The sequence below is a fragment of the Nipponia nippon genome, unplaced genomic scaffold (genome assembly GCF_047370975.1).
Source record: "Nipponia nippon isolate SJK-2023a ecotype South Korea unplaced genomic scaffold, ASM4737097v1 scaffold_3, whole genome shotgun sequence".
NCBI lineage: Eukaryota > Metazoa > Chordata > Aves > Pelecaniformes > Threskiornithidae > Nipponia > Nipponia nippon.
The window spans coordinates 117,745,180-117,768,676 of record NW_028262347.1 but is presented as its reverse complement, the minus strand read 5'-3'; the positions used below and the strand labels follow the sequence as shown (position 1 = coordinate 117,768,676).

Here is a 23,497-nt window from a genome sequence, read left to right as displayed (position 1 = left end):
CAGAGCACAGGTAATTTGTTTCTTCTCTCCAAGGCAGCTCAGCATGGGGGGGGATCCTGGCCCCGCTAATCAAGCTGTACCGCCCGCTGCCTGTAATGGGTGCCGCTTCTGCAAAGAGGTTATTATGTAAGTGAGTCACATTTTGGAAGGCTGAAAATTGCTTTTCTCAGATTGCAGCAACTTTCCTCATTTACAGGAGATGCTCAAGTGGATCAGGCCATCTCACTGCTTTCTAGCAGAACAAATACAAGTTGTTCGGGAGCCGTTAATTAGCTGGGAGTCTGAGGACGTAAATGCATGTTTATGTCATCTCCTCACCGACGCAGGCCGGTTTCCTCTTGAAATATTCAATGTTTTGTCCAGTCTGGTTTTAAAAGTGCAAGGTTACAGGTTCCTTCCACTTCTGGTCTAGCAGCATTCACGTCGGGAAGTTTTCGTTGACGAGGAGTATCAGTTCTCCTCAATGTCATTACTTCATTCTTAATTGCATTCTGGTAAATTAGGCTCCATAATTCCTTCAGTCTTGGTGCTTAAGGCTTTCAAATCTTTTTATTGGGAAGTAATGTTCCTCTAACCCTAAGCTGTAATTTAACTACGCTAAACTTGGTTACCTCTGTTGCCCTCCTCTCTTAAATCAGTTTAACATCTTTTGCTGTTTTCTGCAGAACTTCCTGTAGCCTTGTTACATGTTATTACTCAGAGCAACAACTTACATTTTCGGCTGCTTCATCTCTCGGAACTGGGAATGGGATCCTATACGCCTTGAAACATATCACGCAGATGTCTTGTTTCTGCCGTCCCCAGTGCAAATTTCCAAAGCGGGTTGATACCGACCACCTAGGGCTCCCTGTGGAGGATACCCTCCCTCTTTGCAACAGGTGCTATTTCAGAGAACTGCTCACTTTAGAATATAATGAGGTTCACCTTTTTTGAAAATGAAGGTGATTAAGAAGAATACGTTTTTCTTCATGTTCCTACAGCCTAGCACTGTAATGGGATCCTTCCGTTCACGTATTTCCATATTTTCCAGTGCGTAAAATGTTTTACCAGAGGGAGGGGACCCCATACAAACCCCCACTGAATGATGCTGCTGTAGAGCAGAAAGGCAAAGCCAGCAAGATGTATCTACTTCATCAAAGTTACAAGACACGGACAAAGTTCTCCGTTCCACAGCGCTATTCTAGCAGATTTTATACCACCAGCAGCATTTATTGTAATAACCAGCAGGAATGTAATGAAACATAGTTCAGAATATATGTACCATCCTAGCAAGGGCAATTTAAATAGCCTGGTGAGATACCGCGTTCCAAGATGCATCTTTTCATCCTCACAGATCTGACTCCAAAGGCAATGCCAGCAACCGGTCCAAACTTGTAAAATTTAACTTTTCACACTTTCTTTCTTTTTTGGCATTCCCAAGCAGCTTATGACACCTGAAAACTTTAAGCCACCATATGCTTCACTTGATTCCGAAATTGCTCTTCAGTTCTCTTTCTCATCCTTCAAAGGGAACCTCGGCTGATAAAGGATGTGCCAAGAACATATGGGTTTAGGCCAAAAGGGCTCATAGAAGTTGTGACAGATTCACGTCTCTGAGCATTAATCCACTTTAATCCAATTGGATCACATACCAAACTAGCAAAATCCTTGAGGGTTTGACAGCACCAGTTCTGTTAATATTTAAAGGTTAAGAAATTCAGTAGATCCTGCGCTACTTGTAACTACATTGAGGGCTTCGACTGAGAATCTGTAAAATGAGTTAATGAAGTAGAGACCACACACTGATAATACTCTGGGTTTTTTTCCAATAGGATGTACAGCCCCAAAACCTTGCATCAGAATGCAAGTGCCCTAAGATTATCATGCTTCAATAATCCAGTCATTTCAAAGATGTCAAAGTAAGAGAAAAATACAAGACATAAAATGTGCAATTTTGATCCAACTTCCTCACTGCTCGAGGAAGCAAAGTGTCCCTAAATCTCTAAATGCCTCACGCAGGTACAGCAAATAAATGATCTGGGGTGGAAGATGACAATCTCTGAGACCCAAGAGGATGGGGGAAAAGATGCTGAGAGCTATAAAAAAAGCTGTCAAGTGTATCATCGTGCTGTAGCGCTCTTCTTGTTAAAGATGCAAGAGCACTTGCAGCTGTTAAATACTGAGAAGGAGAAACAGCTTAACATCCAAGTGTAGCCCTCAGACGGGGTCTTAAAGAGCAACGAGGTTTTTAAAAAGCTGATGAAAACCTGAAGGACACCAAAACTAGACACGATACTAAGAAAAAACACCCAACAAATACGATTCTAAAACGTATCAAAAGATACATAAAACCCTATGTATAAAAGCCTTCCTCAGAGGCCCTGAAGTAAGAGATGCTGCTTACTCACGTACACGACATTTGTACCCAATTCAATAAACTAATGTTGTGACTGCCGCACTCTGCACTCAAATGCAATAGAAAACCAAGGTCTTGACCAGCTGCAGTCTTGAAAGATATCAGGGCTCTCAGGAAGAGCAGACGTTACTCTGTGTTCAGGGTGACTCCATCCTGGCTATTTCTCTTTGCTTCCAATTTTCATGGGCAAGCGTACGCTGATTCACTCCGAGCCCTGCACAGTACGGCACAGGAAAGAGGTTTATTCCAGAAGATGCTGCAGTGACAGACTCAATATAAGTGAAAGGACTTCAGGATGTAATAAAAATAAATGACGGGACTTCAGGATGTTAAAACATTTTCTATCCCAAGGTCATCCATACAAAACCTATTATGGATTCTGTAATAATAGAAGCAGTCGCTTCATTGAAATTAATTTATTTTGAGAATATCCCCTTTAATCCTCCATGCATTTTTTAGCACAAAAAGTTGGATTTTATCACAACCTCCTTCATAAAACTTAATATTGTATGTCTGGTAATGTGGCTGTTTCAACAGTTCCTCATTGGAAATCCCACACCTGCGAAACCTTGGCAACACTGTCAGTAAGTGACCTACACAACGTTTAATAGAAAAATTTTACTGAATATCCTCTGTTTAATGTAAACAAGGCAGGAGGCAAAACAATGAGTATGTATTTTATATAGTTGCACTATTTTACAGGGCACAGAAAGTATTGAGGATCACGGTTTGAAAACCCTGTATGATATGCAATATCAGATATGGATTTTCCATGTAGCCCCAAGTCTACTACATAATCCTTCGATTTTACTTAGCACTTCACTTCAGTATTCCCTTTAGCAAGACAAATAGCAATAATAAAATGTCATCTGTGAAATTACACAGCAGGTTATAGTAGAAATTACCATGCATTTACAAAGCCATTCCACGATTACTTGTGCCCTGTAAAATCAAGTGCGACAATCTTTACACTAATAGTAGTGTAAGCAAGCTCGGGATTCTGGTCCTTATATATATATATATATATATGTATATATATACATAGGTGATGTACAACCAGACTCAAGCTGTGTATCAAATCACAGCTTTTATATTGCACAGACAAATACATAGTAAGAACATTACACAGACAGGATCTGAATACCAGGAATATTACAGTCATATGAGAAACTAAGGACAAACTCGTTCTACCAGAGCTAGCACATGGCTTATTACAAAATTTTCTATATCGGAGTCTAAATCAAATACATATTATAAATGGAAAAGAAGTAAAAAATGTGTCTATTTACACACATGTGCATCAGGGTTAAAATGTGGTTTGGATCTGCTTTTTGAGATCAAAATTTTTTCTAGTATTACCTCTCAAGTATTTCAATCTAATACTATAGGCCGTATTTTCTAACGTGATAAGCACTTGCATTTCCCACTGACATCTGGAGGATCTGCATATGCTGTGAACTTCAGGCCGTATATTTTCTCAGGTGTCCATCTCTGGGTAATAAATAACCACATACAAACACACGCACACAGAAACAAAATGGGCACCGCAATGACATGCATAGATTGGAAAGGTGAAAACATGGACCTGAACTAACTTCTAACCTTTTTTTTTTTTAATAAAAAAAAGTGCATGGAAAATATCACCACAAAAAATAATTAAATGAGTTCCATCTCTTAAGGAAGATTAAATCACTTTTACAAAAATAAAGGTCATTGTCATCATGTATAGTAACTAAGGTTTGTAGGCAGCACTCACAAAAACAGTTTAGGCTAAAGCAACTTTACGGATTGCTTCACTTCTGTCAGGGTGGATCCATGTCTTGTAAGTTTATCAACTAAGTAACATTTGGTTTGCAAGAACATCACCCATGTTGCTGGAGACTGAACAATTATATCCTGAATTTAAGAGTTTTAAATTTAATAGTTACATCTACTTATTTTTCTCATGGACAAGCACGAAGGAATTGTGTTTGCAGCTCGGTAGACTGTTTTGCATTAAAATGCCACAGAGGTTGCAGCAGTCCTTCCAGAAGCTGACTGATACAATTCCTTACACTGTAATGAGCGCAGGTATCGGTGAAAACAACAACAACAAGAAGAACAGCAATAACAAAAGAGGTGATGTTAATGCTTTCATTTGAGATTACGCATCTCTTGAATGGCTTTATAAATCGTTATATTACTTGGAATGCTCTTGCAAGTTTTGTTTAACATTTCTCTCACTTTCATTTCTAGTAGTATTATCACTTCCAGTTTCCACTGAAATTGGGACATGCGAAATATTCTGGAATATACACTTAAAAAAATAAATAATGAAAATAGAAAATTTGAGGAAAAAGTAATTAAGTTCAAGCAAAACCAACGAAGACCCAAATTCAGTAAAGCATCAGCATTTGTGCTCAACAGCTTAACTTTGTTCACATAAGAGATTGTGATTTAGGAATAAAATTCTTGAAATTAAGCTTATGTTTAACTGCTTTGCTGTACTGGGTCCTTATTTATAACAAATGCGTGTATTAAACATCACTCTGCATAGACAATTACATGTTCTAAACTATGTGTCTGCTATGTTACATTAACGAAGCTTCTAATGTGGACTGACTGCAATACAATACATATCACTAAAAATTATTTGCTACTTTCAAGGTATGTTTCTAAAGAACAAAAATGAAAGAAGTGTCATTTTTTTAAACTTCATCCTACTATGCTACTTTGACCTGAAAATACTTTGTGGCTAAATTCAGCAAAAAGAAAGGAGGTGAGGAAGTGAAACATGCTTTTGTTTGCCAGATAAATGCAAAAAAGTACAAAAGTACAAAAGTACTTTTTTGTACAAAAGCCTCCCAGTACAGGCAGCCACTGAATACAAGTTTTACCTGCCAAAATGCTTCCCCAGTTCCAGAACTGCTCTCTCCAGCTGAACCTGTACTGGAAGCTTTTACAGCAGGACTCTCTTCACTGCTGTGACAAGAATAAATTTAGCCCATTAACTGTGACACTGTTCTAATTAACCTGCTAACTTAAAAGGCTTTTCAACATCCAGGTTCCATAAACATTTAAAAAAAAAGACCTCAAAAGGCATGGATTCAGAGCAGAATCTGATTCTAGATACAGTCATGTAAATCCAGAAAAATCCTAGTGACGGAGTACATTAGTCCATATTTGTGTATGAGCAACCACATCTAAAATGGGCATTAGCTGTGCAAACAGGATAGTAGGAAAGACAAACAAAGAAATACAATGTAAACACAAGGAGCTAAACCCTACCTTGCCTGCCTATGCTATTAGGTTCATAGGAGGGGAAAGAGGTACTACACACCTGTGCAGAGAGCAGGACAGGTCTCTCACCCAAGTCACTCAGTGGGACTTGAAGGTTAAAGCATGGCCACCCGAACCTGCCGGTGCGTATGTGGCAGTGAGCAGCGAGAACTGTCTGAGGCGCAGGCTGCCATCACGCTAGAGAACTGGAAGCAAAGCATGCTGAAGTCTGGAGGGCCCTGCACTTGCAATGCAAATGCCTGCCCTGACTGATAGCATCCATATTGAAAAAGATTCATTTTTGCATCCCAGCACTATGAAAAGCAGGTGTAAATTTTGGTCCTATATATGGTATCAATGCTTTAACTGAATTGGCATCAGACAATCTTTTGCTGGGTGCTACTGCTAAGGTTAGATAAGCAATAAAAACACTTCTAAAAATGACAGAATGTTTATGCTGCCAATTTTCAAGGCACAAAAGAGTCTTAAACCAATTCAGGCTAAATACCAATTTAAAAGAAATTAAAAATACTGTTTCAACAACAACTACCGATGACCTATAATTAACTTCCCTGTAAAGGTGACACGAGGCAAGCAACTGGGGTTCACATGCAAAAACCTAAAGCAAATCTAGTTACACAGATAACCTGAAGAGCAATCACTCGGAATGACAGAGACAAACATGCTAAAAACATGTACACTTCAGATATATTTGTTATGGATGTGATGCTGAATCAGGATTAATTCCATTAGTATTGATTTTATACTGATATATCTCTTGGAGTAATCCATTGGGGAATCAAGCTCAGAGTTGTCTTTAAGATTCACCAAAACAAAAATGATCCTGCATTAATATATCCCACTGTATATGGACTGGTGGATTTTTTTAACCTCTCTTCATTTTTAATAATATACATTGCAACTATAGTTGTGATTTCCTTTCACATATCCAACTGAAAAGAAAAATTAAGACATAAAAATGTTATAAAATTAATTTGCTTTTTAAAAATAATATGGTCACAAAAAGCGAACTGGTGCATGTGAGCCCCAGAACATACAAAAGACCCAACTCTCTAAACGTTGTCATTATAACACAATAACCAAGGTCTGATGTCTGTGGTTCTTCATGCAGCTTTTGCAGCTCTTCACACAGTGGCTAGAAACACTAGGTATTGGTTTCACCCAAAATGCCTTCAGTCATGTTCTAGGTCCATTTGAATCCCTCTCTCTTGCCATGTCAACATCTGGTGAAAGTAACTTGTCTTCCAATTCTGCCAAATGTCAACTGACACTTTTCCAGGAGGCACCACCTCTTCTTATCCAGGTGTTGTCAATAGTCTTTTCGACTGAAACGGGCTAGGTGGTTTTACAGCCTGGCTACTCATCAAGGCTGCTTATGGTGTAGATGAGGCATGATACTTCACAAATGCAATTGCTGCCAGCTCTTTGCAGAATTCTTCCAGCACAATCACGCCCTCTAGTAACGTCATATGGTCAATGCTGAGAAAGAGAAAAAAAACAGCAGAGAATCAGGACTGGCACACACAAAAACCAGCCGTGGGTCTTGAAGAATAGGCAATGTATTTACTCACATGGGCCCTTCTGGCTCCAAGCCCAGCAGGCGTTTTCTGACAAGCAGAAGTTTGGGAGTGAAATCTGGGATGCGCTGGATTCTAACCATGAGGTCCCCAACGACCTGTAAAGCACAATCCCATCAGCACACAAAATTAACACCTTGGCAGCAAGGTTAAATGACAGCCTTCAGTGCCCAGGACGCAGACCCACTTCAGCATCCTCACAGGCTCACCAAACAACACGCAGAGTACCTGCTCTGCCCACAAAAAGCATGAGTGGGTGCAGAAAGTAAAGAGATACAAAAGGACAGGAACTCTTGAGCCTTACTTGCTGTTGCCACAAATGGCATTACTTAATTATGTCAATGATTAATTTGTCTTAGTAAATGTCGATGCAGGCAATTGACCAGTAAATTCCTGGGTTTAGGGAAAGCACAAGGGGAGAGAGTGAAGATTATATTTGAAATGGGCAGGGCTGCTGGGAAAAAGGGAGCTAAGCCCTCTGTTAGCATGGGCAAGCACCATTAATAGGCTCCTGACCAGCCTAATAACAGCTGCTGCGTGGGGTAGGCGAGGGATCTCCGACTGAGAAGACTGCAGTGTGACAGGCACCCAGCCAGCACTTCTAGGATGCAGGTTTGGCAGGAGGAGATGGAATCAGAGACGGAAAGGAAGGGGACTTTTGAAAAATCCAGGACTTCATTATCAAGAACGGCCTTCATCAGAAAAAAAAGAGGATGAGCAGAAATATACATCCAGGCACAGGGTACTCAGGAGTGTCCTTTGCTTGTGTGTGAATCAAAGCCATCTCTTTCCCATCCAGGTGCAAACCTGTACTTGGCCTGTTCTCACAGCACTACCTGACCTTGCCTGCAAGTGACAACGATGTGACCTAGTCCCGTTTAAAGCAACACCATTGCCAGAGGGGATGTTTTGATCTATACAATGAAACTAAGCAAACAAACAATTTTGAAGACATGAGGACACAGAAACACGTTTTCCAGTGTTGTTGGTAGAAAATCCAAAATCTTGATTCAAATCAAGAGCATAAGTATCTACTTTCAGTGAGAAACCATTTGCCAACTTAAACTAGCCAGCAACTACTACCAGTAACTACAAAGTTACTAAATGTATCACTGCTGTATAGCCATATGTAAATATTAACTGTGTGTTTACTCACCCTGACAATAACAGAGAAGAGAGACCTGCAGCCAGAAGCTAGGTTTACATAAGGATCCAAAAGGTATTCGTGTATATGAGGATGGGGAAACAAGGACAGTTTGGACAACACTGACGTAACTTGTAAATTCACATCATAAGGCTGCAAAAAAAAGGAAAACACAGTGCTTAGTTATTTTCATGCTGGCTTCTTTCATCCAGACAGTGTTTATTTAACTACTAGAACCTTATATATAGGGTTCTGAATATATAAAAAATTAGATTAGAAGACAGGCCCAAAACTTCTGCTTTCCAAAACAGGAGTGATGCGAATATGGCAGTTAGGTATTAGATGTTATCTGTAGAACTGCTACAACCACTTGAAGCTTTTGCACACTTGTTTATTGTAGGATAAGTCCTCTTCCTGTAAAACATTTCTTAGCACAGTAGCTAAACAAATAGCATAGAATCAGCCTAGATTAAACATCTGCTTGCTTCTGTGAAGTAAAATGAGCTCAGGAAACAGAGAGAGACAAATCCATGTTTATGGCTAATAGGGTATTTCTCTTCTTCTACTTTGTTTTTTGCTTGGAAAGAACCACTGCAGAAGGCCTGGTCATCTTGTGGCAGCATGCTACGGGAGATGAGACCATCCTGGGCTGGGAAAGCAGCATGAAATTCTGAGCTGCTTCTCTACCTCCTTTCCCCAAATCAACTAAATGGGAGAGGCAATACTGTCAGATGCTGGAAGATGCTAATCGGTCATAAGGAAAAAAATAGCACCTAACTTTCTAGGAAAAAAATAGTGCCTAGCTTAAAGGATTTTACCATTCCAGTGAGAAACTCATTTCCATAAAATAGAAGCTTCTTTATGTCCCAAGTACTTTTTTTTTTCCATCGTTGATTTTCTTATCACAGTGAAAACAAGCTGACATTTTAATTCAGGCCCAAATTTGCAAACGAGTAGAATATCCTTCCATCTATTCAGTGGTGGAACACACTGTGTTGACAAGAGATGGACAGACGTTCCCTTGGTACACCCCTATGCCAGCCTGAAGATGTTACCAGCACCCAGATGGTTTAACTTAACCTTGCTGATTTTACCTGAAGTGGATTACAGGGCCCTCATTCAATCTCTTTGACTGCATATTGGCAGTAACATCCTCAGTGGCATAATCACATCTAAAAGAGGATGATTTTATGGCCTCAAATTACCATCTTTACGCTCTCTAGTTAGCATCCCACTGAAGAATCAGAGAACAGATTCTTCCCTTTTCCAGACTGTAAGATTTGGAAGAATTCAGCTTCAGATTAAGATAGATATATTTAGATATGTCTACATGTGTAAGCTCGCATTAGCCTACTCAACAGAGACCTGACACTTGATACACTTGCCTACACACAAACATCTCGTGCCACCTCAGATGCTCAAGAGTATCTGCTGGTCTCTTGATGGTTCCACAGAAGGTGGATCCTGCAAGATCCGTGTTGTAACCGCAAGCTTGTGGGAATATCTTGGGCATCACAAAAACAGCAACAGATACCTCAGTTCAGGCAACTGAGTTGAGTTGACTGAAAGGTCAATCCAGTCAAGGAAGCTGAGATGGTGATTCACTTTGCACTAGAAGAGACACCTACTTGCTTTTCAGTCTAACAGCTCCAGAGACTACTGGGGCTGTTCTGACAAAATTTCCACTGACTAGATGTGGACACCCAACTAATATTTAGGTACCTTATTCCTGAATTCATTACCACACACTGTTGCATTGCAAAGGGAGTTGTCTTATAGGTCTTTTGAAGTGAAAGCACATACTTCTCCCAGTCAGTAGCAGTTATTTCTGTACTTGATATTCCAGCAATAGATTCATCCCAATCTTCTAACAAATGAAGCTTTCAGCCCCTGGACCAGAGATGTTATAGGTAAAAGAGATGTTATAGGTAAAAGAGATAACATTTTGAGTTATTGTGGAACAGTTACTCTGCAGACAGAGACACAAATTCCTTCCATAAATCCATTCCACTGTCTACCTAGCCGAACTGTAGGAGAAGGTCTTTAGAGTTGTCTGAGTCAGTCAATTCATTAGGAAGCTTTGAAGCCATGAGCATTATCTGGTGTTCACAAGAAGAGAAGGAAACAAAGTAGTAACACATGCTGAATTGTTCAGACAGATTGCTGTTGTGATTTGAACTAATTGAGAGCATTAAGGAAAGCTGCTTTTTCACACAGAGCTTTTATTTCTGTCCATATGTCAGCAGACTCAGTAAGACAGCCTTATATCAGATAACATCCTAAAAAAATTCTCTATAACTAAAAAGGTTAAAACCAGCAAAATTTGCAGTTCAGGAAATTTTTTACAAAATTCTTAGGAAGCAGACATTTCCACAGAAATGTATAATATTAACAGGAGGAAGGAGATACTGTCTAGCAGATGAGGTACTGGATTTGAACAGCCTTGAAACAAGTACTTCACTTGTGTGCCTCAGCTGTCTTCTGTCAGAAACTAGGTTAATGATACCTACCACCTCTGCAAAGTTTTCTGCTATCTACTGATAAAAACTGATAAAAACACAAGAACTACCTATAATATTGTGACAAAGCAAAAAAGACATAGAACACAATCTGTAAGTAGTACTGTGTCCCCACTAAAGGCTTTTCAACATTTTTCACTTTATCTGGACATTAGCACCCATTATGTCAAATTTGTCATTGACAGGACCCAGGTTTTGTTGTTTTGGGTTTTGTTTATTTTTCTATATGTGATTTATGTGTTTCACTGTGAATAATCCCTAGGAATTCCAGTTTGTTTTTTAGGACTGGGTTTTGGTGTGATATGATAAGAATTTACCCCTTCTGTCTGATTCAGGCAGTTCATTTTAATTCTTCTGGAGTCAAGAACCATTTTTGACACCACAGATCGTAACACCTTACTTGACTAACCCAAATGTGTGTCATGCTGACAGGTAGTATATCAAAATGGGCACTGTGCTTCCATGCTACTTTTGTTGTAAGCGTACGTATCTGACACTCAGGTGTTTCTTGGGGGATGTAACTTGGGTTCTTTACTTTTTGTAATTTATGTGTCATTGCTCAGACAAGGTTTTCATATGCATGAGGCTTGTTCTTCCTAAGAGCTGATGATGCCCAGTTTTCTTCATGACTCTAATCTACAACCATTTCAGCTAGTGAAGTGTGCAGAACATGTTTACTGGAAGCAAAACCCTGAGAATACACAATATAGCAATAGAAGTATTTGGTTTTCTTTTCTGAATTCTGAATTATAACAGTTGGTACTCTCAAACATCCTTCTCCCCTGAACACTCACAGAGCTGACCTAGAAGCTACTACTGGCTTCCTGACACGTTTCCTATGCATTTATATGTTCAAGTGGCTCTTGTCCTGCTTATGACCAGGAAATCTGGCACTACCACAGCTAATTGTTTATTCTGTAGATAGCTCCACATGCAAAACAGAAAAGAATTGTTCAAACTTCTGAAACTGGTACTACTGCATCTGTACCAACTCCAGCTGGTATTACAGGGAGGGTAATCTAGACCTTCAGGGCTCGTTTTCACTGGCAAGAAAAGTTATCTTCTTGATCTAAAGCAGCAACATCGACATGACTAACTTAAGTCCAGAGTTTAGAGAAGGCAAAGAAACATTAAGTTTTCACACAGGGCAACCTCCTTTTCACCTCCCTGACCCTTCACTTTGCTTCTCCCCAGAAAGACTAGGTCATGCAGGCTGGCTAAATACAGAAACAAACGCACATCAGGAAAATTCACTTTCTTTAAATTCCTTTGTGCTAATCTGGGTCTGACATGTCACACCTCCTTTTCAGAACAAGGAGCCAGTCAGATCATATCTCATGTGTTTCCCCTTGGCAGCTATACTTTTATTATTTGAAGATAATCAAACAGGAAAAAAACCCCTACATTGCAGATGGAAAAGGATACCTTCTAGAAACTTTCCATGCACTGATAACAGTTTTTTCTAACTGTGCAAAAATACGGGAAATGTTAGCAGTGATACAGTAAGTTCTTTTCATCTTACACAGTGACGTAAACTGCTTCCAGAACACGACTTCAGATTGAAGTTCACTGAAATGTGGCAGAAAGGAGCCGTACAGTATTTTATTTACTGAAAAACGTACATGCTTTCTAAGTGTATATGCTAGAAAATGGGAACAGAATCAGTGATACTAGGACTGAAGGATTCCTAAGATACTATCTTACCCTCTCCTTTTACTTAAGGGATATTCTTGTCTTACTCATTAATTTAAATTGTATTTCTGGTCAAGAAAACATTTGGTACACAAAAAAAGTGGGTAACAATGATAAGAGAGTTTTTGTTCATAGAATCATAGAATGCTTTGGGATGGAAGGGACCTTTAAAGGTCATCTAGTCCACCCCCCCTGCAACTGGCAGGGACATCTACAACTAGATCAGGTTGTTCTCTACTTTTGTTGAGAATGCTGATCACTATAACATCCTGCAATCTAGAGAGACGTGCATCAAGGCCATGGGACATTACGCAATAATATGATGCTCTAATAGACATCTGGGTGACGGGAATCCATGGGACCTTGGAGACGAGCCCTTTTGTAGTGATGAAAGTATCAGAAATGGAATTCATAACCTGCTTTTCCTTACCTGATCAAGAATCCTGCCCATTCTTTCAAACAGGACTTTCAAGAAGTGTCCTTCAAAAAATGCTGCTTCTAAATTGCACTTTTCCAAAGATCTGGGAGATCCAGGCCACTCCCACCGTAAGCAGATGACACAATAATCCCGGAACTAGAAAAAAGTAGTGAGGAAAACAGATTCAAACCTCCATGGAAACCATTTCTTTCCTTTTAACAGTCCATATGCCTTAAAACTATAATCTGTAGCTACATGAAAAATCTAAGTCCCAAAAGAACAGCCATTCTATAATAAATATGATCAGTTTCTATGCAGGCACCTCATTTTCTTCTAGACATTCATGCTATTAGGGTAGTTTCAAAAACACAATGGGTAGAGAACAGAGCTCCCAAAAAGCAGCTGAGGCCCAACACAAAGCAAAGCCAACAATACACATCCTGATCAGGGTTGTTCTAAAGCAGGACCTGCATTCATATACATTCTTGTTGTCAGTACGTTACCACACTTTCACTGTATTATGTGTAGCTTATCTTGCTGTCCAATCTATAGTGCTCCCTAATTCCTGGGACAGGAAAGGCACATATATATGCAGGAGATACAAATGAAAAAAGTACTTCAGGGCTTCCTCTTCCCTCTCTTTGTTTCCCATCACCCCTAACAGTCTTTCTCAACCTCTACCTCTGCCTCTGATTTGCTGTGGGCTGCCTGATGTCTCACTTTCAAGGAATTACACCTTGAAAGGAGCACAGGTTATAGCAGTGAAAATAAGGAACACAGGAATAAACAGTGGCAATAGAGAGACAAAACAGACTCAGAAATTCTTCACTGCATGTAGCTTACCTACTTGTGCAGGCTTCCAGGAATAGAAATATGGAAGCAGAACAGCTATTAGGATGTAATAACAGCAACAGGCAGGGCTATTCTTAGGGGGGAAATATTTTAAGAGTAGCCATATCATTGTCAGGAAGTGACAGAAACCAATTCTGTTCTCTAATAACTCCCAGAATACTCTTTTTCCCAAGGCATGAAAGAAATACAAAGATGATATGTGTTTTCTGGCATCCAAGAATAGAACATAGAGGAATTTTACATCAACCTTTGTTTCTTTATTCTCTATTTTCTATTCCCTTTCTTTTCAGGAGAGACTACAGATAGAACAATATAATAAAGAAATCCAAGCTTCCCATCTTAATCTGCTGATATCATAATTCAGAGCTTATGGAATTTTTGAAGTACCTACTAAATATAGCTCTCGCAGTTACTCTACTCCTTTGCATATGTTTTTCTATTCTAGAAGATTCACAGGACTTCAATAAGAAAGCTGCAAATAAACAGTGATTGTCCTCTGACCAAGGGAACTTTAGATTATGTTTGTAAAAACAAAACCTGCATTTATTTCAAAACAGTAAATCATAAAGCTTTCCCTACCTACCCCAACTTCCAACTTCAAACCTGAATGCCTTAGGCTGCGCATTCCCTGTGATGAGCCTTTATTTTTAAAGTCCCACATTGCATAACTCCTATGCAGCATTTTAATTTCCCTTTAGTCCTCTCAAACAGCTTGGCAGGCAATTCTCCAAGAGAATGCAGATAAATGCAAAAGCAAATTAAGAATCTATCTGCAGTTCAGATTTTCTCTCAGTGTATTTGTTATATCAATATTAATGCATTTAATGCCATCTATTATTCCCACTAGAGTAATATAAGGTGGATTTACCGTCAAAAGATCTCCAAAGGTAACTTTTCATTAGAAAATAAAAATTGAATTTTCCCATCTTCCATTATCAAAAGATGCATTTAGTAGGACTATTTATAGAACCATTTGTATATGCTCATAAGCATTTCAAATTCTCAAGGACTAAGGAAAACTTCACTGACTTACTTGTCTGTGAGCATCTCTGAGGTAAGTATCATAACCTGTACCCTCCACGTGGTATGATGACTTAGCTTCATCAGGTACAAGACAGAGAAAACTAAAGAGAAAAAAAGTACGTTAATGAGTATCTATAACCCACAGAGCACCAGATCAATACTTTCTCATCATGTGTAACAGTGTACACAATACTGAATTGTCTCGCCAATTAATCCACAGATTCTACCATAACTTTATGTGAAGAACAGAGAATACAAAATCTATTTAAGCACATCTATTCTAACTACTGTTTGTAATAACAAGATACATGCTTCAGAACTTTTGTATCTAGCACTAGAGGTAAAAACCTCAGTGGAAGATTTTCTGAGAATTAGCAGACAGAATGGAGATGAAAAGGAATATTCGTAACCAGGTCAAGTATTTGCTAAAGGTCAGACTCCATCTTACTAGAGCATATCGAAAATTGACTGGAGAATAAATGAGCCAAAAGAGAATGAGAATTACAGTTAAAATTCTTCTTAACCTACTGCATAAGCAGTTTTATGTACCACAGTTTGTTGTGGTAAAAAATGAACATCTAAGAACATACAGGAATATTTGCATATAAATGTCCCAGTTACAAATATCATTGCCTTTGCCAGGTATGTAGTGTAAATACTGTATGTCCCTATTACTTCACCAATATCTGACCTAAAAAGCATCAGGAAATTCTGAATCTTATTAGAGAGGAATTGTCCTTAAAAAATAAATATAAAAACCTGAAATTTCTGGACAGCAAAATAAAACTCATTCTTTGGACCCTGTTTCCAAATTTCAGCTTTCTCCACACCCCAAGAATTGCTGGAGGCTCCTGTAAGATTTATATGCAGAAATATGTAGTAGCTGACTTTTCGTACGGAGTCCATCTTATCTGAAAAAATACAAATCTGCAAAACACTGCAAATCCTGAAAACAATTCCATTCACTGATGGAGATTACACGAGGTGAATTTAGGAGAGTGTTCTTTGCGTCTTTGCTCCAAACCATGTCCACCATAAACTATATATAGCAGCACTGGGGGAACGAGGGCAAGAAGTGGCGATGACATTCTGTGCCGACTGTCCTCAGGCTGTTTGCTTCCTTTGGCTAACACCTTTGATTATTTCTGGATAAGTAGATAGGTCAGCCCTGAAATACCAGTGCTGCTTTGCTACTGTGTATTAACAGAGCAGACAGCATTTGTCCTAATATTAGTTGCTAAGAGAATTACCATCACTAAGTTGCTTAGAGCAGAGCCTGTCCTCTTTGTGATATCCAATTTGCGGTACATCTAACATGCACAAAGGTATGTTAGAGGTGACAGAGATGCCCCTTGATTTTCACAGAATAGAAGGTTATCTCTAGCATGGCAATTATTTCCTTTTATATATGTGTTTAAGGAACTTTAGGAAGTTTGAAGGGTTTTTTCCCCTAAAACTTTTATAGCAAGACTCCCCAAACTTCTCCAGGGAGGCCAAGTCCTGTAACAGCAGTTTAAGTATAGCAAATATTTTTGAGAAAAGAAAGTTTTATAATCAATATGGCTTTCATCATGAATTCTGAGTATTCAACTAGACTATTAGCTGTAAAGTTCTTCTATTTTCCTCATTTATGTTGAATTACTTTTACTTATTGTAAGCTGTAATCTTTCAGGAGTAGCTTTCTGATAAAATGCCACATAATTTCCTTCTGTGGAGTCTTTTTACCAGCTGGCACAGAATAACATCCATTACAGAGTACATTTGATTTGCACAGTATGTGCAGACACCCACACATTCAGAGATTTCTTTAAGTGTTTGTTTCAACTTACCTATTTACAATTTTATGAACTTCAGTCTTGCCATCATTTTTTGGATGTTCTGGACTGACAGGTGGAGAAGCACTGAGCCACTCTTGAGTTGACAATGTGTTATCTGGAGACAGATCAGTAAATAACGGATCTTCCTCTAGGTCTCTGTGAGGTTATATTAGACAAAAACATAATCATTCACAGAATGTTATGGAAGGCAGGAAAATCTCTGGGTCAAAATGCATGCTTTCTATTTTTCATCTCTGAACAACTAGGATGTTTTCCAGAACACTATCATATGCACATCTTTTTACCTAATTAATATGCAGAAATAGTAACCTTTACAAATGCCCAACAAACTTTGTTTTGAAGAAAAATCATAACTTCTTGATCTGAGCAACAGAGTAGACATTTTTGACTCATACAAAATCACTGCATTAAATCACTTAAACTCTTTAGCCACATTTTTACACGAGAGAGAGTTATACTCCAGGAAGTCATTAGATTATTTTAGATGACTCAGAAATACCTAAATTAAGATGCCTAAAATAGCTGGTGTGGCTAGTCCTTACCCCTCCATCAGTAAAAAAAGGAGTTACGAGAGTTACGTAGGGTATTTAAAAGGATTTTATGTAAAGTGTCCCAGAAAAGTTCTTCCACCAAAAAATGATTCAAGAACATAAATGTAAGCAAGACACCTAAGTGATTGACTGCAAGAATAATCTAATTGAAAACAATACAAATAAGCATAGACTTCAGCTAGGTAGGTGCGTAAGTGAACTGATATATGAAGACCTTTGAGTGCCTATTGTTCTGGAAAGAGGCTTTTGATAATTTTAGCTTTTTTGTTACTGTTCTAAAAATTTCTGGAAGTTGCTGATATAATGATTTCTGCATCACTCTATGGATACGGATTAATACATAGAGCACTCAAAGTGCTATCTATGCTCACTTCCTGAAAAAAAACTGTTTTGTTCTAAAAATAAGGATCCAAGTTAGCTGTTGTGAAAACTTGCCTTAAAAAAAGAAACTTACACTGCTCCTGCAATCTGTCCATTCTCTACCACATCTTTATCTTCTTGACAGAGAGGCTTGTATTCCATATAGTTTCTTTCTTCTAAATTTCTCAGAACCAAATTATAAAGAATGTGCTCATTGGGTTTTTGCAAAAGGTGCTCAAACATTCGTAAAGTCATTATGCTGATCTGCAACATAAAAGTAAAAATTCAATAAACTGATGCACTGCTGCCTTATGCTTTTTGCCTTATATCTGATTTGTACATTGTAGAACATTGCAATTGCTTATTTATGTTACCGAAGGAAGAAAAAAATCCTAAGAAAAATTAGGAAATTATTATACTGAATGTGCTATAAACATGGATGAAAAGTTCACACGCATTTGAAAATCAATATGTGGATGTATTTTTTCCCTGTAAAACAAAAATTTTTCTAAAAACTGCCAAAATAACAATACAAAGAACATTCAGAGAACTTACAACTTAGCTTTCCATATTACAATCAGATCCATGCTGGAAGATGGTTATCATTGTGCAAGCGAGACACAGAACAGACTTAAAGGTAGTAATAAATACCCAGAATAAGCTTTTTACATGGAGATATTATGTAGGCTTTTAAAAGGAGACTGACTTTAAGCAATACAGAGACAGTTTTTAAAGACAGCTTTATAGTGCTTAGCTTTGCAAAGATCAACTGATTTATACAGATAACTGATTTTGACAGGGTGAGCAGGTAAGCATACTGAAAAAAATGGCTATCGAAGGCATAGATCTGTATTTCAGGCAAGCTTGGTTTTTATTTGAAAAAATAGAGGGTGGAGGTTGTTTCATGGAAAAAATGAAACAAGCAGCTCCTGAGGAGGGATTTTACTGAAGACAATTATTTTAACAACGTTTACTGTGTGTAAAGTGCTTAAAGTTATTGTATCGTCTTTTAATTGGCATTGTGTATATTCTCGGACTACAGTTACTTTATATATAAAAAAAAATAACTTTAACTATACCTCGTGATAACATGACAGAATTGACACAACAAGGAAAATAACAGCAATGCAACATATAACAAAGCATGAATTAAAATGCAATTACAGAAACCGATTTTGCCCTATCTTATAGATGAGCAAGCCCAACAACATGCGCATAAGGGGCAAGCAAATTTAGCAAAGAATCTTTATTAATAGGAACAACGTGGTAGCTGGAGAAAACAGCTTGACTTTTATTTTCTAAAGGGAATTTATAGTGCTTTTTTGCTTTTCCTTGGCAAAAAAACTTAGCTGACACAATATGAAAAGATCTCACAATGGCGTTTTTACAGAATCTACGGAAGACAGAACTGGCCAGCAGATATCATTATATCATTACCACTTCTCACCTCATCCGAAATATGATCACAGTGTTCGATTAACCTGTGTCGCAACGGATGTCTGTTGATGTCTGCCAAAGTTTCTGGCTCTCTGTGTTCTCCAAGTATAAAATAAACTATTTCCTGCAGCAGGACATCTGAAGTCACTTGACGCACAATGCGATGCAATAGTGCAGTTGATGTGAGGATTCCGATCTCTGAACTGAACAAAAAATTTCATGTCAGGTATGTAGTGGATTTCAGCTGAAAAAAAAATCAGCTTGATTCAGATTCTGTTCTGCTGTGTCTTGTAGGATGCTACTCACGTTTGCATCAGCTGGGGTTCCATAACATCAATGAAAAATCGTTCCCGCACAGCTTTTGCCATAGCAACAGCAGCAGTCTGAAACAAAAGTACAAAATGGTATGTCTCAAACTCAAAAGCCAAGAAACAACTGGAACTACTTATTTGCTGAATATATTTGTATGATCTGTAAACATTTCAAACCTTTTGTGCTTCTTTGATGAGTTGATCACAGTAGTCAAACCATGAAAGAAACGAAATCAACGCTCTTTTCCCTGGAAAAGCAGATGCATCTTCTTTGTGGCTATAGGAATCCAAACTAGAGAACACAGGGAAAAATACTTATTTAGCCTACAAGTAATTGAAGAATCTTGGACTTTATTCTTACTGAACTTAACAGAATCATTAATGGTCTACTCGCAAAGAAGTGAACCTTAAAATAGTTTTTTCTGCCAGTCTCTACTAATCTGGCAGTGCTATTATTACACAGGTTTTCAGTGGCATGCTAAAGGATACATAGTATGTACAGCAGCAGAACTCTGTTTCGTTAAGTATTTCTTGAGTCAGAAGGGAAAACTGATCACCTAGCCTGTTCTCCCAGGAAACACAGATCACAGAAACTGAATCAATAACTCCTGTAGTCAGAGAACCATAAAATGAAGGCAATTGTTCTTCTCTACTCTGTAAGCGACCTCAATCAAGTCCACCAAAACCACAGTGTATACCTGAACCAGATTGTATCTTTCAGAAAAAAACATGCATCCCAATTTAAAGGCTCCACAGAATAACAAATTCACCATTTTCTTTGGTAAAGCAGTCCAATAATTATTTATCCCACTATTCAAAGTTGCGTGTTTTTCCCTTCTAACTTCAAGCTCCAACCACCAGAAATTTTGGTAGTTATTTTGCATATACCTATTTTTTGTCTCAGTACTAATAGATCATGAGCAACTGATAATAATGAAGGCAGAGGGGGGAAGAGAAATGTTTTGAGAATCTAGCATGCAAGCAGTTAGGGTAACTGGCATGTATCTTTTGCTTCATGCTGATGAGTTATGCAGTAACTCTTTCCTTCTTCTTTTCTACTGCAAAAATTTTGCAACAACAGCCTGTTATCAAAGACACCCTTCCTGCCCCCTGCAGCAGCTTACAGCGTTCACTGTGTACAGTGCAAAGTTTTTGTTTCCTAAATCCTTAACATCCGAACAAGAAAATAATTTGTACCTGATACTGCAGCTACACCACTACAAATTGCTAACGTAGTTCAGTGGAAAAACCTGCCCCCTGAGGAATCTCTGCGAGGGACTGGCAGCCAAACCTGGCCCTACGTCAGAAATCACGGGTACACTGGACGCCCGAAGTCGTACCACTATGCTGCAGCTGGGATCTCAGCTCTGCTCTTGAGACTTTAGCATGGGGGTGTGAATATTTTACACATCTTATCTACCTATAGAAAATTAGTTTCAGGGAGGGGTGTAAAGTCACCTTGGGTATTAAATACAAAAATAAAATTCTTACCCCCAGTTAATTGCCTCCACTGTTTCAATGTCTAAGGGATCCAGTGACTGAGGCAGGGCTTTGTAGAGGGTGGCCAGCCTGTCTGTCAACAATTCACATAAACAAGTGCTTTGAGTCAGGCACTTGGCAGCTGCTGGTTCTGGCAAACTCACCAAAAGCATGAGGCCTTCACAGGCCTTCACTGCTATCCGGCCGTCCTGGCAGAAGGGCATGGAAGAATTAATCAGAAGGTGAATGAAGCTCACTTAAATCACGAAGCAAACATCTCCCAAATAAAACCTCTCCATTCCCCCACAGTGAGTGAATGCATTTATTTTTGTTGCCTTTCCAGTGATTACAATTTATTTCTACTGAATTTAGACAGTACAAAATAAAGAATCTCACCTGAATCCATGTCAAATACTAAGAATGCAACTGCAACCTTCAGACTGACAGACTAGTGCTGTAGGTCAGCTTAAGACCAAGATGTTAGACAATGTAAACTATCAATTAACAATAATAAGGTATATCGGTAGATTTCGTTTTCTGCTCTCTACACTGCTGTAGCAATTACAGGCTTACCCAACCCTCCTCTTAGTTTTCTGAAGGAATCTGAGCATGAATTCAAGGATGGAGCTGGGTAAGACATACAGCAGTTGTTTTTAAAAGAAATCAAACCCCTAGAGAGAGCCCAGTGCCTTTACGAAAAAAGTGGGTTTGGTTAAGTCACTACAATTGAAAGTAGATTTTTAAATATTCTCTTGTGATATATCTAACCTAATGATTATCCTATGTAGCTTGTCTGTGAAACATGCAGCATCCTATACAAACTGCTCAAAACCCACCGACGTTACCATCAACAAACTTAATATTCATTTTCTAAAATAATATTTTAACTTTAATCTGAATCAGCAAAGAAAATTACCAATTTACAAAAACTGCCTGCACAACAAACCTTGTTTTACTTTTTATAGTTAAAATACAGTGTGTACACACATGTATATTCGCTCCCTCTGCCCACTTCACACAGCATCCAAACTATTTCACTTTACCACATTAAAAAAGAACAAAAAAAAACAACTCACGGGACTTTTAGTGAGGTTTAGTAGAGAATTCACTAAATTATAGTCTTGATTTGGACAAACAGTGGAGGACTCGGGTGATGATGTGACATTTAGTTCATCCAGACTGAAAGAGAGATCATCCGCCTGTTGCGGGAAGTCATCTTCCTTCTCCATTTGCTCCGCTCCAGCAGCACCAGGTATTTCTTTAGGTTGAACGGGCTGTCCCGTGTCTGTTGTCAACAAGTCTTGGCCTTTTAGCATGTCTTCTGTGATTACGCTTGCTGATCCTTTGGAAGCCATTGCTTTTAACTTACTCTGCAAAGCATTTTGTTGGAATTACACAGTTGAAATTACTGTTCATCCTGAAGCAGAAATTTACTAAAAGCAAATTTTTTACATCAGCATTTGAAGTAGTTCTCTACAAGGCTGGATACAGTAACCATGTAGAATGTAATGGGTTGCGGGGGCGTGGGAGTTTTTAAACCTAGAACATTTTTTAATCTGCTTAAATTTCTCTTAAGCCCTGTACCATTTTGCTTCAAGGCTGAATATGCCATTTACAAAGAAATGGCACCTTTTTCTCTCCACCACTTAAGGCACATATTCACTTGATTTGCCCATTATTTGATAGAAGTTTTTCATTTACCTTACGAGTGTACCTTTAGACCTTAGCACATACTAGAAAACATTCCTTTCTAGGTCAAGGCCTCAGATTCATCTATGTCTGAAACACTATTTCCAGTTGGAGTCATACAATTAAATTCATTCTAAACTTCCTGAGATTTTATCTTCAAGAGGAAAGGGAAAAAAACGACTTTTATGACAGCAGAGTACTCTCAAGCTGTCTTTCTCATGAAGAAAAAGTTGAGTAGGTTGAAAGGACAGAAGATACTAGAAGCTAGCGTTGGGCACTGGATACTATAACAGATCACAGAGAACCTTCTCGGAAGCTACAAAGCATCTCTCCTTAGCCTGAAAGAAAGCAACCCATCTGTCTTCCCATAAATCTGTCTCCAGCACATAAAAAGACATTTAAATTTGTGCTCTGTGATACCAAGAAGAAACTAGCAGCAAGGCAAGAATTCAGCGTTCTTCTGGCATAAGCACGGGTGAATAATACTTTATTAGAACCATAAATTAGACTTCAGCACAAGACATTTTTTCAAGTGAGTACAGTAGTGAGATTATAAATCCAAATGGTTTCCCTCCTCTATGATAACACCAAAATTATTAAAAATATATCTCAAGCATTAATAATTTAAAACAGTAACCATCTGGGGTTAATGGTGTTTAGTACATAGAAACCAGCAGGGACTAACTACACGACAGTCTCAGGCAGCAAACTAGAGAACTGCTGTGAATGCTTGCTTGATTGATGTGCATTCTTTGTGGAAATTTGTACTGAATGTTGTGATATACACATATAACCAATTCCCTGGTGAGGCAACCCCGTGGTAAAAGCGGCACACTGCATGCTATAAAATAAGTATGATTTTTGACTAGGGTAGAAAAATTACTCCTTCAACATAGGGGTTTTTTTTACAGTGCATAAGGCTGCAAAGCAACC

At 38.5% G+C, this 23,497-nt stretch overlaps 1 protein-coding gene across 3 annotated transcripts in view; it reads right to left on the bottom strand.

Annotated features, from left to right (window-relative positions):
• Positions 1-2,596: 2,596 nt before the first annotated feature.
• FHIP2A (FHF complex subunit HOOK interacting protein 2A) overlaps positions 2,597-23,497 on the bottom strand; it is a 36,946-nt gene continuing 16,045 nt past the window's right edge. For 2 of the 3 annotated variants that reach the window (XM_087766565.1, XM_087766567.1), the window contains 12 exons: positions 21,952-22,245; positions 20,888-21,084; positions 19,574-19,688; positions 19,392-19,468; positions 19,096-19,288; positions 17,743-17,912; positions 16,729-16,872; positions 14,910-15,000; positions 13,037-13,180; positions 8,408-8,548; positions 7,246-7,349; positions 2,597-7,153 (listed from right to left, as the gene is read on the bottom strand). In XM_087766565.1, the coding sequence (XP_087622691.1) occupies positions 7,048-7,153; positions 7,246-7,349; positions 8,408-8,548; positions 13,037-13,180; positions 14,910-15,000; positions 16,729-16,872; positions 17,743-17,912; positions 19,096-19,288; positions 19,392-19,468; positions 19,574-19,688; positions 20,888-21,084; positions 21,952-22,245 (1,776 nt within the window). In that variant the 3' untranslated portion in view covers positions 2,597-7,047. Of the gene's footprint in view, positions 7,154-7,245; positions 7,350-8,407; positions 8,549-10,198; positions 10,286-13,036; positions 13,181-14,909; positions 15,001-16,728; positions 16,873-17,742; positions 17,913-19,095; positions 19,289-19,391; positions 19,469-19,573; positions 19,689-20,887; positions 21,085-21,951; positions 22,246-23,497 lie in introns of those variants that run through there. The other variant, XR_015706619.1, reaches the window with a different exon arrangement.